Genomic DNA, 17,394 nt, shown 5'->3' with positions numbered 1-17,394 from the left:
CCGTACAGCCCAGTGCGCATATGGATGGCTTAGTACGAAGCCGTGAGGCTCCCGCGCCGCTCCCGCCTGTGGTCCCACGTGTTTGCCATGGCATGTGGCGGCTGCCGTCGGTCGTGCGGGTGGTGTTGTACGGTGTGAGCCTGGGTGTGCAGTTACGCCGCCGCCTTCCTGGACACGCGGGCGGCGGGGGCGGCGGCGCTGGGTATCACCGAGGCCTGGAAGGCGGCGCACTGTGGAGCGCCTGGTCACCAACTCATGTGGGTGGGTGGGCCAGCCCTTGTGTGCATGTGTGGTTACTGGGAGGCTGGGCAGCGAGGTCGTGCGGCACGAGCGGCGCGAGCCGGGGGGCGGGATGCTGGGGTGTAAGTGGTGATGCCGGGAGTGCGGCGCCGTAGTCGAGCTTGTTGAAGATGGCTTTCGCTTCGTACCTCCTCCGGACACACCAGCCCCACCTCCCGCTCTCATCGCGCTCCACCCCTCGCATTCCACCCCTCGCGCTCCAACCTCGCGCTCCGCCCCTCGCGCTCTACCCCTCGCACTCCACCCGTTGCACTCCACCCCTCGCATCCCACCCCTCGCACTCCACCCCTCGTACCCAGGCGTGTGGGAGGGCACTGCCCACTCTGTGTGGGACCTGCTGTCGGGGCGGCTGGAGGGGCTGGAGCAAGTGCTGGGCCGGGACGCAGTGAGGCGCCTGGTGCGGGGACTGCCCGCGCTGACCTGGTGAGGGGGAGTGAGCCGGGGTGAGCGGGCTGCTAGAGGGGGAGAGGGGGGAGAGGCGGAGAGGGGGGATTGCATTCATGATGGGTTGAGGAGAAGTGAAGTTGTAGGGCGGAGGGGGAGGTGTGCCGGCTGGGACAGCTCTTGCATGTAACCCTGCGCACGGAGAACTGTGCGCTGCGTTCGGAAAGGGAAGGCGGTGCTGACGCGGTGTGTTTGTGGCCCCTGTGCATGTGCCGTGCGCCTGCCAACTACCGTAAGCTATCATGGTGGTGCATTTGTGCAGGACGTTTCCGGCGCCCGGGTTCACGGCTCGGAGGTCCGAGTCGCAGGCGCGGGCTGGCGAGGAGGTTGTGCAGCAGGTCAACGGAGGGGAGGAGGCTAAGCCCGAGGCCGAGCAGGAGGAGGTGGAGGAGCAGGAGGAAGAGGAGGTGAAGGAGGAGGAGGAGGAGGAGGATGATGATGATGATGATGATGATGAGGAGGAGGAGGAGGAGGAGGAGTTGGAGGAGGAGGAGTTGGAGGAGGAGCCGGTGCTGGTTGTCAACAGCGCCACAGGCCGCAAGTACACCGCCTCCCAACTGGGTCAGGCGCTGCGGGACGCGGGCGGTGAAGAGGTGAGAGCGGGGTGGCCAGTGCGGCCACGTGCTACAAGGCAGGCAGCGCAGGCAGCCGCTGCTGTCCTTAATACCCCCTGTGTCGATGCATGCTTGTGTCTTAGGTGTCTTACTGCTGCAAATGACCTCCCTTGGTTGATATGGCTGGGAGTGGTCCAACCGGAAATTCGCCCTCCCGCGCCCCCCCCCTTCCTGTAGGCCGCCGTCTTCTGGGAGACCGCCCTTCCCGACATGAGCCCGGCCGCACCCAACGTAACCGTGTACTGCTTCTACTCGTACGGCCTAACCGCGCCCGTACAGCTGTCCTTTGCCGCCGCCGACTTCGTCAGCGACGCCCGTCCCGCAGTACTATACGGCAATGGCGACGTAACCGCGCCGTACGAGTCGTTGGCGGCATGCCGGCGCTGGGCTGCGGCACAGCCGGCGGGTACGGCGCCCGTGCACGCGGTGTCGTACTTCGGCATCGTGCATGCACAGCTGACTTCGGTGCCGGCGGCGCTAGACGACATTGTGGCTGCGGTGGCCGTGGCTGGTGCGGGGTGACCGCGAGCCCGAGGGCGCGGAGCCGCTTTGCGATTTGGACCCATGCATTGGACGGACATGTGTGTGACGCAAGGGGCCTGACTATTACCTTGACTATTGCCTTCACGCCTGTCTTCATGGTAAAGGTTTTGACGTGCTGACGGCTTGGCACTCGGTAATGCACGGCTGCCACGGCAGTTGTGTGGCAGTTGGCTGTACCAATCGGCGTTGTGTGTCGGGCTTCGGGCGTACGACGGAAGTGGAAGTGGGGCAGGGCTCTTGTCAGGGACTGGCCCCGACTGCTAGGGTAATGAATGGAAGGACTACTGAGTGGGTGTATTCATGCTTTGTTGCGCTCGGGCGCAACCCGTGTACTGAGGATGGCTTGGCCAGATGTGCAGGAAGGTGATTGGTTGGGAGTGTGGTTCTGTGTACGTCCATGCGGCGTTGTGTACTGCAGGGTGTCAGGATGACAAGTAAGTGTTCCCCGGTCACGGGAAAAGGGGCTGAGCCCACACGGGTATGACGCCGGTCTGAAGAGGGGCAAAAACGTGTCCACACGTGTTTCTCCACGCTCGCGTAGACTTAGCCTCCCTCTTTCAGGAATTAACTTATATGACATATAAGGATGCAAAAGTTTGACTCCCTTCGCATTCTGCGAGGGTGGCTGTCACCACATTTCGCGAGGCATGCTTTCGCCAGGGTCGCACTCTGAAGCCCGGGAGCATGTTTCTAGTCTCCTTGCATGTATGTTTGATGACGGCAACAATAATTGGCATCAAAGCGCGGTAATTGCGCAGACTTGAGAAGCCTGTTCACCGCGACGTCACCGAATAGGCCGCAAACAAAATATTTGAGGTCTCTATAGTATCAAGGTGATAATTGCAGAACGTTGGTAGCTGATTCGGAGGTCGGCCTGACGACCGTCGCCGACCGTGCCAAGCTGGGCGGAACGCATCCCCCGGACGCCACGCGAGCTAGACCAGTCTAGGCCGTGTCGGGTAGTGCCTGACCTATAGCCGGAGTTTGGGGACCGGACGACAAGGCCAAGGCAGGTAACCAGGCTGTGCCGTTTGACCCCTCTCCCAGACCGGCGTCATACCCGTGTGGGCTGAGCCCCTCCACAGTCTGAGGCCGAACAACCTCATCGCCCGGCTATCCTCATCGCCCGGACATAGCCGGGGTCGGTTTCCACAGGCACATAGCCAAACCAGGTGCCTAGCAATCGCGATGCCACAGCAGAGCCAACCGCAGCCAGACGTAGCACAGTTGTCAACAGCCGCACTACTTGTCATGCCGCTACGCATGCCCTGCCAGCCCCACCGCGGACCGCTACCTAGACACCGCCAGCCGGCTCCTCAGCCTGCGCGCTTGCGCCGCTTCTTGGGCGGCGCTGCGCTCTCCTCCTCCACGTGGCCTTTCCCGCCCCCTCTGCTACCAAGATGCGCGCACGCGCCCCCGCTGCTGCCGCTGCCGCCGCCGCCGCTGCCGCCGCCGCCGCTGCCACCGCCGCCGCCGCCGCCAGTCTGCAGCGATGCAGGTCGCTTGTGCCCCAGCAGCATCTCCACCAGCGCGTGCCGGATGTTGGTTGCGGAGTTGACGTCACGTCCCTGCACCGTCGGGAGGGTAGAGTGAGTGAGTCCCACTGAGCCCACGACTGAGCCGTCACCCAGCCGTCACCCAGCCATCACCCACTGAGCCCCACTGAGCCCATGACTGAGCCCCACTGAGCCCCACTGAGCCGTCACCCAGCCAGCCATCACCCACTGAGCCCCACTGAGCCGCCACCCAGCCACCCATCCATCGCCCAGCCAGCCGCCCGCCCACAAAGTGGACTCACCCACACCGTCCCGCAGTGGTTGCACACTTGGACTTGGTGAGCACGTACGCCCCCCCCCATGGTACGACCGCCTGCAGGCAGCGCTGCCCGTTGCCGAGTAAGCGCCGCCCGCACTTCGCACACACCTGGGGAGGGAGGGGGCAGGAGTACAGTGTTAACCTTGCTGGCTACCCTGCTACCTGTACACGAGCCCCATCGGGGGGGGGGTAGCCATCCATGAGATGGTGTGTATCAAATATGAAGTGAAGTGCCGGGGGGGTGGGGGGCAAGAAATTGGGGCACAGTGCTGCACTTGGATGTTTCTGGAAGGCGTGGCTGACTGACTGTTGGTAGGGGCTGCCTATTGCGCAGCGCTCGCTCTGCCTCCTGTGGAGGGGTTGGGTGTGCAGAGGGTGGGGGGCCTTGAATTATCACGAAACCCAGTGAAAGGCGGGTAAGGGGTGTATGGAGCGTGCATCAACCTGCTGGCTTGCTTATTCAGCTTGCCGCTACCCATTCACTAAGCCCAACCTTCCCCTTTCGCTGCAACAGGCGCTGTACATGGTGCTGGCTGGGCTGAAGGCGGAGATCAGCTCCGATATGACAGATCTCAAAACGGAGCTCCGCTCCGATATGACAAATTTCAAAAAGGAGCTCCGCGCGGATCTGAGGCAGGCGGAGGACCGTTGGTACACGGTTTCCCCCGACACTGCCACTCTCAAGGCGGTCAGCGATGCCCGCACGCCGCCACCGCCGCCGTCGCCGAAGCAGGAGAAGCAGCAACAGCGGTCGATGTTGACCGCACTGCACGGCAAGCCGCTGTCGACGCGACTGGTTGCCTCATGGCCTGGCGGTGGAGGCAGCGGTGGTAGAGGCGACAGCGCAGCTGCAGCCTCTGTTGTGTCTGTGCCGGTCAGCCGATTGCTGGCGCCTAGGCTAGTGGCGGCCGGGCTGGTGGTGGCAAGGCGGGCGATGTAGGGGAACTGCCGCCTTCAAGGCGCTCTGATCCGCGCTAGCGCGGATCAGAGCAGCATGTGCGGGATCCAGTGCTGGGGGTGTCGGCGGAGGCAGGTGGCGGTGGCGGGGCGTGTGCGCATCTACTTGGGACTGATGCCGTGGACTGATGCGTATCACACTGGCCCCCTCTTGTAAGCAAGACGTTTCCAGCTTCACTTGCATCGCTCGTTTGGGACCAAGTAGATGCGCACACGCCCCGCCACCGCCACCTGCCTCCGCCGACACCCCCAGCACTGGATCCCGCACATGCTTCTCTGATCCGCGCCAGCGCGGATCAGAGCGCCTTGAAGGCGGCAGTTCCCCTACATCGCCCGCCTTGCCGCCACCAGCCCGGCCGCCACCAGCCCGGCCGCCACTAGCCTAGGCGCCAGCAATCGGCTGACCGGCACAGACACAACAGAGGCTGCAGCTGCGCTGTCGCCTCTACCACCGCTGCCTCCACCGCCAGGCCATGAGGCAACCAGTCGCGTCGACAGCGGCTTGCCGTGCAGTGCGGTCAACATCGACCGCAGCTACTGCTGTTGCTGGTCTGGTTGCTTCTCCTGCTTCGGCGACGGCGGCGGTGGCGGCGTGCGGGCATCGCTGACCGCCTTGAGAGTGGCAGTGTCGCGGGAAACCGTGTACCAACGGTCCTCCGCCTGCCTCAGATCCGCGCGGAGCTCCTTTTTGAAATCTGTCATATCGGAGCTGATCTCCGCCTTCAGCCCAGCCAGCGCCATGTACAGCGCCTGTTGCAGCAAAAGGGGAAGGTTGGGCTTAGTGAATGGGTAGCGGCAAGCTGAATAAGCAAGCCAGCAGGTTGATGCACGCTCCATACACCCCTTACCCGCCTTTCACTGGGTTTCGTGATAATTCAAGGCCCCCCACCCTCTGCACACCCAACCCCTCCACAGGAGGCAGAGCGAGCGCTGCGCAATAGGCAGCCCCTACCAACAGTCAGTCAGCTATGCCTTCCAGAAACATCCAAGTGCAGCACTGTGCCCCAACTTCTTGCCCCCCACCCCACGGATACCCACGTTCCAAACCTGTTGCCGGCTCGTGCCTAGAACCCCTTACCCACGCTTCCGACGACACGAGTCCAGGTGCTCACCGAGAACAGCGTCAGGCAGCTGCCAACCACAGTCAGCACCATGGTCACATCAGCGGCTGGCGGAGAGGTGCTCGGCGCCGAGGGCTTGTCGCGGCCCGGCCAAGGCCAGGCGCGGCACAAAATGCTGACGCGGCCCAGGCGCACCACGACGATGCGAGCACGGGCGCGCGGAGCAATAGAAGCACGAGTCTTGGCGAGCATCATTCTGCAACGCACAATCAAACCACCATTGCACAATACTGCAGACACAGCATGTCGTGTGTCGAACAGGTCTACTGCATGTGTCGAACAGTCCAAGAGGCGCAGCAGCCAGTTTTCCTACCTTCGCTCTCCGTTCTCCACTCTCAGCCCGTTTGGCTGCTGTCGGTGCGCTGCCCTTCAATGCAGGCGGGCTGCAAGTGCCGAGGAGGGATCCTGCCCACAAGGAGGACCACCACCTGTTAGCCCAAGCCCGTCCGCGAAGTTGCGTCTTGCGGCATGCTTCAGGACTCACCAACGCCTCGCAAAGAAGAAACACCGCTTGCGAAGAAGAGGCGCGCAAACCATACAAGCGTGGCTCCACAACCGCTGTGTGTTACTACAAGCGATTATCCAACTAGATGCAAGTAATGTAAGGCAACTTATGAACAAACAGTTTGGATGGAGTTTGACATAAAATCGGCGCAGGTGCTCGCCGGGCGAGTGCCATGTCATGACGCGCACCGCCCTGCGCCCTGCGCCCTGCGCGCACAACCCCGCTACCACGCACTTCCTATCCCGCTTCCCCCGGTGCCGACATCTGCAATATCCCGCTCCCGAGGATGCCCCCAGGCGTCAAATCCCGCTGTCGAATCCCGCTGCCTGCAGTGCGCCCCGGCGCCGAATCCCGTGTCCGCGGTGCCCCCCGGCGCCGAATCCCGCTTCCGCGGGTAACCCCACCCGAGGTATCCCGCTGTCCCCGCCAGGACGCACCACGGACGTGAATAATCGGTGCTCTGGTGTTCCTTGTTTCTCGGGTATTGTTTTCTTCCCCCTTGCTCCACCGGCTCCACACGGGTATGACGCCGGTCTGGAAAAGGGGTCAAACGGCATGTGGTGTTTGACAGGGTTTGCGATGCGAATCAGACCCCAACTTTTGGCAGCAGCTCAAGTAGCTTAAAACCCGCCTGGCGTCCGGTGGGTGCGTTCTGGCCTGCTTGGCACGGTCGGACACGGTGGTCGGGTTGACCACTGAAATAGCTACCGGCGTTCAATCCATATTTGTTTAATACTACTGAGACCTTAAATGTTTGTGGCCGAGTAAGTGATGTCGCGGTCAACATGCTCGACAAGCTCGCGCAGACCGTTTGCTTGAACGCCAAACTAGATTGCCGTCGACTATGCTATAAGTTGTAAAACTGATTAGATGGTCAGGGGCTTTACAGTGCGACCCTGGCGAAAGCATGCCTCGCGAAATGTGCCGACAGGCACCCTCACAAAATGCGACGGGAGCCAAACTTTGACATCCTTATATGTCATATAACTTAACTCCGGAGAGAGGGAGGCTAAATCTGCGCGAGCGCGGAGAAACACGTGTGGACACGTTTTTGCCCCTCTCCAGACCAGCGTCAGACCCGTGTGCCCTTGCTCCCCCTTGATCCCTTGCTCTGTACCTCCAACTCATCGTACGCTGGCACAGGCGATGTCAGGCGAAGATGCGTGATGGTGTAGACCGGGTATACCTCCACTAAGTCGTCCAAAAGCGGTCAGGACAAGTACAAGGGGTGTCAGCTTTGTATTAGTTGGGAAAAGGGCCGAGCCCCGCATTCAACTCAGGGGAGGTGTGATTGGGACACGGTCGGACACGACAAGCGGAGGAGGCCTGCAACGGGCCCGGCGTCTGCCCCTACCATGGACACGGCCCCGGCCCAGCCCCCACAACGTGGCCCCCGAATTGGCCATGGTCCCAGCGCCCGCCCCCACCACGGACACGGCCCCGGCCCAGCCCCCACTATGTGGCCCCCGACACGACCCTGCTCCCGGCATGCACAGCACACACCACGGACACGGCCCCGGCCCAGCCCCACTATGTGGCCCCTGCTCCCGGCATACACAGCACACACCATAATAATAATAATCGAAACGCCGGCCCGTAGGGCCTGGCGTGGATTATCGGGGCAACGCAAGGCGGGTCAGTGTAGGGGCCCATCCCCTACCCTGCCGCCTCACCACGCAAGGGGGGCCGGTTGGGGACATCACCCTGGGGTCCTCGTGTGCCCGTATTCCATGATCCTGCGGGCTTTAATTATGCCTCCAGCACTATTAACGGCATGGTGGTGGAGCTTGTGTCCGCAGGTTTTGGCCGCCTTGGGGGACACGCCTAGGGTGGTCAGGAGTGGGACCAGGTTTGCGGGTATGGTACCAGTGACGCCTAGGGCGATGCACTCGGCGGGTGAGTAGTGGACGGTCCATCCAGCTTCTTCTAGGAGTTGTTTGAGTTCTTGGTGTTGTTGGGACTTCTCTTCTCGTTTGTGTAGGTGTTGGGAGTCAGAGCTGTATCCTATTTCAAGGATATAGATTGGTGTGCGGCTGCGGTTGCGGGGTGGCCGATAGTCTTCGCGTTGTGTCGTTGTAGTGTCGAGGGCGGGGATGAAGAGAATGTCTGGCCGGAGCCTGGCTATAACCTCTGGGGGTGTGCCATTACGGAAAAGCCAGGCAGGGGGTCTTTGGCCAGATGCATACTCGGGCAGGTCCGCAAGTGGGCCCGCGTCCATTACCATGTAGCCCCCGCCATAGCTTCCTTTGGAGATGCATTTAGCCACTCGCTGTACAGCTATGTTGTGGCGGTTGATGTATGCGCCTTTCATCTGCCGCTGAGAGCACCCTCCAAGGATATGCCCTCCTGAGTCGGGTGCCTCGCAAAGGGGGCACAACCCGTTTCCGCCCAGTCCATAACGGCGTTTGAGGGTGGCATTGAATAGGTAGCCGTATCTGGCATATAGGATTTGTTTTACCAGCCAGGGGTGGCGGGCGGGGCTGGCCAGGGTTAGGTTGCTTGATTGAGGGCACGCGCCATCTGCTGCGGCGGCCCAATTGTCGAGGACGGTTGTGCTGTCTGTGAATCCATGCTGTGCCCGCGGGGGTAGTGAGGACAGGACTCCCCTGTTCAGGTCGCTGATGTAAAAGTTGTCGGAGTTCCGTTTGGGCCACCATATGTTAGCCCAGGGCTCGTCAGGTGGCAGGTGCACCGCTTGGCTCATTGCGCCCGCGTCACGCTGGGCTACCAGGGCCGCGCCTTTGTCGGCCTCATCGTTTCCTGCCAGGCCTGTGTGTGAGCGTACCTTTAGGAAGACGACAGGGAGGAATTCGTCGGCACACTCGTTAAGTTCCTTGACAATGTCGCTGAGTAGGTTTTTGTGTTTGGACAGCGTCAGTTTCATTGGGTCGCTAATTGCTCTGCGTATAAGGTACAGTGAGACCAGCGAGTCACTGGCAATCACTAGCTTAGTCAGCCCCAGGAGTTGCGCGCGGGGGCGGTAGTGTCTTAGCGCAGCCAGGATGGCGGATAGTTCTGCGCGCTGAATGGTATTGGTGCTGTTCAGGCCGCCTGGTTCGACGTAGAGTGGTTCGCCCGTTGTCGCTGTCCAGGCGCAGGCTCCAAGCTGGTTCATTTCGGCCCCGTCGTCTCCTACTGCGATTTTGATGCACGACCCGTCCGTCCAGATGACAGTGGCCGCGTCGTAGAGCGGCCGGGAGATGGCCGGGAAGCGGTCCCGGAGGGCGTTCAGTTCCGCTTGGATGGGCGGGGAGACTGTGCAGGTGGGCGGGGCCGGGGGTGTTGGCGGGGTGCGGTGTGTTGCCTGTCGCGCCCGGGTTTGGGCTCGGTGGCTGTATGTCCGTGAGGTGGGTTGGTGGCGGTCTCCGGGGAGGGTGATTCGGCGCGGCCATCGCGCTACAGCGGCTGTGGTGCGGGTGGGGCGTGGTGGTTGGGCCCCGATGTCTGTAAGGGCGGCTTGGAGGTTGGCAAGGTTGTTGCGGGCCGTGAAGGCCTGCACCCCTGTTGTGTTGGCTACGAGTAGGAGGTCTAACCCGTGTCGTAGGGTGATGGCCGGGCTAAGGTCGCCTAGCCCCTCATCTAGGTTGGTTGCGGGTGTGTCTGGCGGGAGGTACGCTATGTGTGTGACATGAGGGCTACTGAAGAGGCGGGTGTGGGGGCTCTTGTGGTTGTGCGGGATGACCATGAGGGTGATGGCCGGATCCATCTGCCCTTCGAGCAGTTCCGTGGTGGCCACGGCCCATGCCAGAGCTTTGGTATACGCGGCGGGGTTGGGGCCGGGGTGGGCGATGGAGAGGCCGGTGAAGGGGGCAGACAGGGCGTCCGTTGTGGCCCCGAAGAGGGCATCGGCCGGTTGGGCACTCCAGTATTGGCATACACGGTTGGAGCAGTTGAGTGGGGAGGCGAAGCGCTCCATGAGGGCCGGGTTGGTCTCGTCGGGGTGGGCCGCAGCCAAGGCGTCGAGTAGGGTTGTTTTTAGGCACGTCGGCAGGGAGCGTTCGAGGGCCGGCGCTGTTTTGCATGGTTTGCCTTTTTCATCAACACGGGTGCGGATGAGTAATTTGGCAACATCTTCGGGGAAACCCCCTGGGGAACGGAGAGATGCGGTTTCGGTTGGGTTACTGGCCAGGGCGTGTTTGTAGCGGGTGTGGAGGGTGTGTAGGGTCCCCATGGTGATGCTGGAAATGTGGCGTCCGTCAGGGCCGTGTATATGTGCAAGGGTTTGTGCATCTGTGTATGTGTCCGTAATCTGTATGGTGTAGGCGCCCGTGGGGTAGATGTCGTGGTACGGGTTGCACGGTTTGGTGTTGATTTGAGTGTTCTGTCTGGTGGTGCGTCGGCGCGCCGCTCCTTCCACGTCTGGTGGGGTCCACCGGCCCTGACGCTGGGCTGGTGACAGGTGTGAGTCGCGGGGTGGGGGAGGCGTAGGCTCGCTAGGGGGTTTGGATAGTCGTTGGAGGTGGGCAGCGTGCGCGGCGCGCCATCCCTGGAGTGTAGGGCATTTGCTAGCGGGCTCGCTAGTGACGTTCCAGTGCATGTGTACGAAGTACCGGCTGCAGCTCTGCCCGTAGGCAAGGTGAGCGTGTGGTGTTCCCGTGTATTTCATGATCGTATAGGCCGCAGCGGCTCCGCGCACAATGGTGGTCGGCTTCCAGGCCACTTCATAGTATAGGGCGGTTTGAGGGCGTTCGTTGCGGGCCGGCGCAGCAATCAGTTTGTGGATTGGGCCAGCGTGGACGTGTGATACGGATTCCAGGTCATAGTAGAGGGAGAAGATCAGCTGGCTGGCAGCGCGTGTGGCGTCGCTGGTATTCTTGGGCCATTGGAGGCCACCAGTCATTACTTGCGCGCGTATGCCCATCCACCGTGTGATCAGGCGTGGGCGTCCGTCTTGGTGTTGTGTGCGTTGTCTCAAGAGCGCACGTTCTGCCAGCATATAAGCTTTGCGGGACATGCCATTGGGGTCGGGGTCAGCTTCACGGGGGTCGTCAGGGTTAGCGGGATCGGCCCCGGTTATGGTGGGCCAGCGTGGGGGCTCAGGTTCAATAATGAAGTCTCCGGCCTGTGCCCATCGGGCGGGCGTGTCATACGCGCACAGTGGGGCCTTTGTTGCATTGTGGTCGCGAAGGTAGGTTTGGACTGGGTTGTGTGGTTCCCCGTCGTTTAGGAAATACGGGGTGGTCAGGTGTGTGGGTATTTGTCGAGTGTAGCGTGGGCGCGGTAGCGTACACTATAACAACGGGAAACCGCGTCTGGGCGCGTCTGGGCCGCGTCTGACCTGTGAGACGCGGTGTCAGACGCGCCGAGACGCTGCGCGTTAAGGGGGAAACGCGGGGGAGACGCGGGAGAGACGCGATGGGGACGCAACCAGAAACAGTGAAGCGGGGCACCATTGCAGATAGCGCGTTTCACTGCGTCTGCGAGACGCAATGGAACGCGAGTCGTGACGCGGTACAATTGCATGGAGAGCGCGTCTTAGCTAACGCGATGCGTCACACCAGACGCTAGCCTGATACCCTAGACGCGCCGCGTCTCACACACACGCGATGCACGAGACGCACTGCGTCTTGAGACGCGATTCGAAAACAGAAACACGGGGGAACCGTACAATCCACGGAGAAACACATGAAACTCTTCATTCCAGAGCACGTTACACTGCCTCTATCCCACATCTGCGGCGGACCCTGGCTGCACACATGTTTCAGGATTACCTGAACCGACCATCTCACTCGCTTTCCACGCAACTACGATCTGACAGTAAGTGCATCACAGTCAAAGGCGCTCTGTCGCCCATCACAGTCTCACTGTCATGCACATGCAGCACAGCAGTCCTCAAATGCCACTCGCTCATGCTGGAGTGGATGTCTACACAGGGTCCAAACATACTACCGCTAGGTGGTCTACACAGGGTCCAAACATCCTAATGCTCGGTAGCTAAGTCCAGAATAAGCCGTACTAGGCCTAGTCCGAACATTGTACAATCCATGTAGCACCAGCATCGGCAGTCTACTTGCCCCTGGCGGCCTTGCCCCTGGCGGCCTTGCCAGCCTTCGCGGCCGGAACCTTGGCAGCCTTGCCCTCAGCGGCAGTCTTGGCATCGGTCTTGGCCTTGGCAGCCGGGGCTACCACCTCATCGCCCTTGTGCTTCTGCATGGGATGGGGGCGTAGGCGCAACAATGATTCGCCATCATAAATTGGTGAAAGAAAACACGCAAGAGTACACTGGCGTAGACCAAGAACCACATGCATTAAGAATGCATTCTGCTGAACCCCACCCGAGAGCACCAACAATGCTGCCACACACACCCTGAACCAGACGACGGAAGCTCGATCCCCCATTCACCTTAGCTGGCGCCTCGGCCGTCCTCTCATCCTTGCGCTTCTTCGCATCCGTCCGCTTCTTGTCGCCCAGCGCCTGCATGACAGCAAGTGTGCCGCAATGCTGTGAAAGCGAACTTGCACGACGGGACGGTCCGTCCGCAGTGGTGCCTGGCACCTATGCCGCAAGGGACCATCTCCAGTGCAGAAGTAAACGACTTACGCAGCGAGCCATATTAGACGACGCGCGCAGAGAACATGATCACAGTGGTCTTACCTTCACGCGCTCGGCACCCGCCGCGGCCAGCTTGTCGATGGCGCCTGGGCTGGACTGGGGCATGGGCGGGGGCATGGGCGGGGGCATGGGCGGGCTGGGCTGGGGTGCGGCGGCGACGTCGACGGCGCCTGTGGACCCCAGAGAGGAGCGCTTGGTCTTTGAAGAGAGGCCGCTCAAGGCCTTGGCCAGCGGTCCCTGCAAGAAGCAGCAGAGTTGTGTAAGCGCAACAGACATTCACCAACAACCGCGCCTGGTCATATCAGCAGTAAGGATGCGCTCGTAAGCGAAGCACGCACTGACAGTCTGGCTATGTAAGAAAGTAACCCACCAGAAGGCCCCCGGCGTCGATGGCACCGTAGGACACCTTGGCGTCCTTGACGCTCGCGGAAGCCCGGCTTGGCAGCAAAGACTCAAGCTCCTTGCAAAGACCGACCTCCTCTTCCGTCAGCGTCTGCTTCTCGCCAGCCGTGAAGCGCACAGGGTCGCGCTTGTAGCCGTCCCACATCTTGCCCCACTGGCTGCGCCATGCGTTCTTGTACCAGCCACGCTCATTCTTGGGCTGGTTCTCTGCAAGCACGCAGTGGAGGATGGAGGATGGAGCAGAAGGTCCAGGTCAAACTGACGCAAAGTCTGCCTCTCGCGCATGTCTCTCAACGCACTCATTGCAAGGTGCTTATACAGTATATACAATTAGAAAGCAGACTCACTGTCCTTGACAGCGCGGGCGGCTGCGGTCGTCTTCTCGTAAGTGGTGCGCTTGGCGTTGAAGTCGGTTGCCTTCCTGGATATGTTGTGAAAGAGTAGTAGGATGAAGCAACATTATGTATAAAGAATTAACTACGGTCAGTTCAACAAGTCAACGCGGTCAAGTCCACTCTCATCCCCCTATTCCTCATCGCTCATGCTACTGACATTCCTCCGCATTCTAGCGTCCTTCCCATGCCAATACAGAAGAACAAAAACTCACTTTGTCCAGTCGGCCTGGAAGTCTTCGCGCGACAACGTGATGCCTCGCTTCAGGCTCCAGGCGTAGGCCGCGGCCATCTTGTCTTGCCAATACTTTTTCAACTCGCCATTGGCGGCCAGTCTGGTGTTGAGCAGGCGGGGGCCTTCGCCAGGGCCGCGCTTGGCGAAGGGGTAGAAGCGACGGACGGCCTCCATGAACAGCGCGGAGTCCGGCGTTCGCACGCGAGTGATGGGCTCTTTCGCGTTGCTCTTCTTGGGCTTCTTGATGGGGTCCTGCTTGGACTCGCGCACAATGGTGAGGGTCAGCCTCTGCTTCTCCGCATCCCACGAGGCGCAGGGAAGGGGGCAGGCGGGCCCGTCAGAGCCGCTGGCCAGGTACTCGAGAGCAAACGCCAGAACCTGCTCCGGCGAATAATACTCCACGGGGTCCTCGGGGTCCTCGGGGTCCACAGAGAGCTTGTAATTGACGGTGGAGTCCGTCTCGGGGAGAAGATCCCCCCTGAACGTTCCAGGCGAAATCGTTGTCGCCCACTGATGGTAGACTTTGTTGGGATGGTCGGGATCCTTGATAAGGAGCTTGCAGACACGGGCGACCATGTTGGATGGTTGTGAGGTAGGGTAGTGCACGAAAGCCCTCTCTTGCAATTTAAAGCGCATTCAAGTGGGTCGTGTCGTGGCTCCGCTTCGATTCTCCGTTCCAGGCGTTTAGAGGCGGACGGTCCCTTCACTTTCTTAACCTGCAGTTTAATCCGCTTGCGTTTGTTGGTGTTGGTTTGGGTTTCAGGCTGCGTGGCTGGAGCGTCGGCGGGGGGCAGGGTGGGTGCTGTACCCTGGGCTAGGGCGATGGGTGTGGCGGTGTGGTTCGGGTCGGGCGTGCCTGCCTGCGTCGGTGGTGCGGGTATGGTCGCCAGTGCGCATGCAGTCTCAACGGGGCGAAGGTGGCGGGTGAGGGCAGCTTGGCGCGTGGGCACGCCTCGGGGCTGGGCGGCCCGGGGTGCGCGTGGTGCGGTTGCGTTAAAAGCGGTGGGCGCGTGTGGTTGGGTCGAGTTTGGCTCGGGGTGTAGGGTGGTCATATGTTGACGGTGGGCCATGAGAGTGGTCTGGGGGGCGCCGGTGGCTGTGGCGGATTGCGGGAGCAGGGCCGCGAAGGCGGGTGTCGCCGGGAGGGCACGGTATTGCTGAGGGAGGGGCAGGTGGCAGTTGTAGGTCTCCGGCTGGTCATATGGAGCCGCGCGGGCTGGGGCACCTTCGGCACTAAGGCATAGGCTCAGCCTGTTCAGCGCGATACGGTGTTGACGTTTGCATTGGTTGCGGGGGAGGCGGAGGAACAGGCAATCGGAGGGAATCAGGCAGGTTAGGCCTTCTTTCGTGCGTTCCGTGCTTATCAGGGCTCTGAGGTCCAGGCCGGCCTGCGCCAGCGTATGTACGAGGTGGTGTGGGATGGGTCGGGGGTTACGGTTCACTGCTTGGATGATGGTGTTGATGGGGCCGGCATACGGCGCTCCGTGGTCCCACAGGGTGATGTCGTATTCTCGCATGATACTGAGTTGTTTGAGTGTGGTGTAGAAGTGGCTTTCCCGACGTAGTTTGTGTATGGCTGCCGTGCCGGCGATGCGGCTTTGTAGTTCCAGCAGGGCATGCGTGACCATGCCTAGTCTGCCGGGGTCGTTCAGGGCAAGGGTCAAAGCCCGTGTGGCTTTTTGGGCATATAAGGGCAGGAGGGAGCCAACCCCAAGGCCTGACATGTCCGCAGGGGCAAGTGTGGCACGTGTCGGGAACCCAGGGGTGAGGCGGTAACACTTCTTTGCCAGCCGCGCAATCATGGCGTCAAGGGTGCGGATGTCGTTCTCCGTGTACGGCATAACCGCAAAGCTGTATGCTGCCATAGACTGTATGCAGGATTTTATAATTCGCAGGCATTGTTCTGGTGACGCGAGAGACGTTTGCAGGTTGGCACTTTTTTCTTTGATGGCATCGCATAGGTAGGCAAACTGGGGTCCCCAGTGCAAGTTCATGGTTATCTGTACTCCCAGGTATTTGAAGGGTTCGGTTGCGGGGAGGTAAGGCACAGGTTTGTCGCCAATGTGGATTTTGTTCTCAAGCATTGATTTGAGGGTACGGTTGCAGGTGGGACCGTTCAGGCCTTTGTCCTGCTGGGCTCTTCGGTGCAGGATTCCCGTGACTCGGCATTTGGCGTGGTTCACCTGGAGGCCCGCCCATGCCGAGTAGCGGTGGATTTTGTCGCATTGAATGCGTAGGTCGCTCAAGGTGTTTGTAAGCACCGCCAGGTCATCGGCGTAGGCGGCTGAGGAGCAGTGGTACCTGTTGTTGAGGTGGTTTGGTAAGCAGCCGTAGGAGTAGCCGCGGCCTCCTACGTGGAGCAGTGCTCGTATCTTGTAGATGCCCTCAGGCACCCGGCATCTACACATGCGTAGATGACCCTGACCGCGGCGTCTACACTTAAGCCCCCAAGCCCCCTAAAACGTCTACGCTTCCCCCATTTTTGCGCCAAAACCGGCCAAAACCGTCTACACTGCGTAGATGCGTGGCACCCAAACCCAAAATTTTTTCTCCGCCTTCGGCGGATTTTGGGCACATTTCTACAGTGTAGATGGAAGATACGAGCACTGACGTGGAGCCACCGTATAAGCGGTTCGATAAACATCAGAAAGAGTACAGGGGAGAGTGTGTCGCCCTGGACTGTGCCTCGTTCAATGTGTACCGGGGAGGTAAGGCCGTGTTCAGTGCGTATGTAAGTACGGGCATTTGCGTAAAGGTTTTGTACGACGCGTATCAAGTCATGGGGCATCCCCAGGTCCCACATAATTTCCAGTAGGCGGTCATGTGATATGGTGTTGAAGGCGCTGGAGAAGTCTGCGTACATAACATAGATATCCTGGTTAGTCAGGCCGGCGTCTTCTAGGGCGTGAACGAGGTTTAAGGTCTGGCGTTCCGTGTTACGGTAGCGTAGGAAGCCTTCCTGAGTTTCACTGAACAGGTCCAGGTCGTGTGATATGTCAGAGATGGCCACCGTGATGAGACTAGTCCAGAGCTTATACGTGGTGTTGGCCAGGGCAATAGGGCGGTAGTTCTTAAGCAGAAGGGGGTCTCCAGGTTTGGGGAGCAGGACAGTCTCGCTGGCAGTCCACGAGGCAGGTGTGTGGGCCCTGACCCACATTAGGATAAGTAGGTTGTGGAGTGCCGTGCGCAAGGGTGTCGGTAGGGCGCGTAGTAGCTCGTTTGGAATGCCGTCGGGTCCCGGGGATTTGTTTCTGCTTAGGTGGTCTATGCATGTGTCAAAATTGGCGCTGTCGGAGATGCTTGGCAGCAGTGCGTGGGTAGTCGGGCTGCATGTACTGTGCAGTTTGAAAGTGTCTGGTGCGGTTCTGTTGCTGGGGTCAAAAGGGTACCTGGTGTTCGGGTGTCTGTCTTCGGGTTTATAGTTGCCAGTGCGCGGCCCAGTGATGGTGGCCCCTTGGTCCTGGAAATATGTGTGGATAGCCTCCAAGATGGATGCTTTGTCCGTACAGTGTG

General features: G+C 60.6%; 6 protein-coding genes across 6 annotated transcripts in view; 3 read left to right on the top strand and 3 right to left on the bottom strand.

Moving 5' to 3' along the window:
* Positions 1–2,945, top strand: part of CHLRE_12g559555v5 (uncharacterized protein) — a 6,286-nt gene extending 3,341 nt beyond the window's left edge. Inside the window, exons 7-9 of the mRNA XM_043069154.1 lie at positions 600–723; positions 1,007–1,337; positions 1,536–2,945. Of these exons, the coding sequence (XP_042918853.1) occupies positions 600–723; positions 1,007–1,337; positions 1,536–1,880 (800 nt within the window). The 3' untranslated portion in view covers positions 1,881–2,945. The remainder of the gene's footprint in view (positions 1–599; positions 724–1,006; positions 1,338–1,535) is intronic.
* Positions 2,946–2,957: 12 nt separating this feature from the next.
* On the bottom strand, positions 2,958–3,829 carry CHLRE_12g559554v5 (uncharacterized protein). The gene is made up of 2 exons (XM_043069153.1): positions 3,700–3,829; positions 2,958–3,469 (listed from the first exon to the last, which is right to left on the bottom strand). The coding sequence occupies exons 1-2, from the start codon at positions 3,757–3,759 to the stop codon at positions 3,218–3,220; spliced, it is 312 nt and encodes a 103-aa protein (XP_042918852.1). The 5' UTR covers positions 3,760–3,829; the 3' UTR covers positions 2,958–3,217.
* A 380-nt stretch (positions 3,830–4,209) lies between these two features.
* Positions 4,210–4,735, top strand: CHLRE_12g559553v5 (uncharacterized protein). Its single transcript, XM_043069152.1, has one exon. It carries the CDS (start codon positions 4,240–4,242, stop codon positions 4,654–4,656), a length of 417 nt encoding a protein of 138 aa, XP_042918851.1. The 5' UTR covers positions 4,210–4,239; the 3' UTR covers positions 4,657–4,735.
* A 24-nt stretch (positions 4,736–4,759) lies between these two features.
* Positions 4,760–6,396, bottom strand: CHLRE_12g559550v5 (uncharacterized protein). Its single transcript, XM_043069151.1, has 4 exons — positions 6,279–6,396; positions 6,108–6,199; positions 5,786–5,990; positions 4,760–5,423 (listed from the first exon to the last, which is right to left on the bottom strand). The coding sequence occupies exons 3-4, from the start codon at positions 5,987–5,989 to the stop codon at positions 5,208–5,210; spliced, it is 420 nt and encodes a 139-aa protein (XP_042918850.1). The 5' UTR covers position 5,990; positions 6,108–6,199; positions 6,279–6,396; the 3' UTR covers positions 4,760–5,207.
* A 5,280-nt stretch (positions 6,397–11,676) lies between these two features.
* Positions 11,677–13,702, bottom strand: CHLRE_12g559600v5 (uncharacterized protein). Its single transcript, XM_043069155.1, has 5 exons — positions 13,602–13,702; positions 13,223–13,461; positions 12,895–13,089; positions 12,643–12,714; positions 11,677–12,446 (listed from the first exon to the last, which is right to left on the bottom strand). The coding sequence occupies exons 2-5, from the start codon at positions 13,397–13,399 to the stop codon at positions 12,306–12,308; spliced, it is 585 nt and encodes a 194-aa protein (XP_042918849.1). The 5' UTR covers positions 13,400–13,461; positions 13,602–13,702; the 3' UTR covers positions 11,677–12,305.
* A 107-nt stretch (positions 13,703–13,809) lies between these two features.
* On the top strand, positions 13,810–16,339 carry CHLRE_12g559704v5 (uncharacterized protein). The gene has a single exon (XM_043069158.1). The coding sequence runs from the start codon at positions 14,054–14,056 to the stop codon at positions 14,273–14,275; it is 222 nt and encodes a 73-aa protein (XP_042918848.1). The 5' UTR covers positions 13,810–14,053; the 3' UTR covers positions 14,276–16,339.
* Positions 16,340–17,394: the final 1,055 nt, after the last annotated feature.

Source organism: Chlamydomonas reinhardtii, chromosome 12, assembly GCF_000002595.2.
Source record: "Chlamydomonas reinhardtii strain CC-503 cw92 mt+ chromosome 12, whole genome shotgun sequence".
NCBI classification, from domain to species: Eukaryota; Viridiplantae; Chlorophyta; class Chlorophyceae; order Chlamydomonadales; family Chlamydomonadaceae; genus Chlamydomonas; species Chlamydomonas reinhardtii.
This window is presented reverse-complemented; position numbering and strand designations above follow the sequence as displayed.

Coding starts and splice junctions, on each gene's coding strand:
- CHLRE_12g559554v5 (XM_043069153.1), bottom strand. CDS start 3,759: ATGGGGGGGGGCGTACGTGCTCACCAAGTCCAAGTGTGCAACCACTGC. Junction 3,470..3,699: donor ACCACTGCGGGACGGTGTGG/GTGAGTCCACTT, acceptor CCGACGGTGCAG/GGACGTGACGTCAACTCCGC.
- CHLRE_12g559704v5 (XM_043069158.1), top strand. CDS start 14,054: ATGAACAGCGCGGAGTCCGGCGTTCGCACGCGAGTGATGGGCTCTTTC.
- CHLRE_12g559553v5 (XM_043069152.1), top strand. CDS start 4,240: ATGGTGCTGGCTGGGCTGAAGGCGGAGATCAGCTCCGATATGACAGAT.
- CHLRE_12g559600v5 (XM_043069155.1), bottom strand. CDS start 13,399: ATGTGGGACGGCTACAAGCGCGACCCTGTGCGCTTCACGGCTGGCGAG. Junction 13,090..13,222: donor TCGACGCCGGGGGCCTTCTG/GTGGGTTACTTT, acceptor TGCTTCTTGCAG/GGACCGCTGGCCAAGGCCTT. Junction 12,447..12,642: donor CGGCCGAGGCGCCAGCTAAG/GTGAATGGGGGA, acceptor CATCCCATGCAG/AAGCACAAGGGCGATGAGGT.
- CHLRE_12g559550v5 (XM_043069151.1), bottom strand. CDS start 5,989: ATGATGCTCGCCAAGACTCGTGCTTCTATTGCTCCGCGCGCCCGTGCT. Junction 5,424..5,785: donor GCTGCCTGACGCTGTTCTCG/GTGAGCACCTGG, acceptor TTGCTGCAACAG/GCGCTGTACATGGCGCTGGC.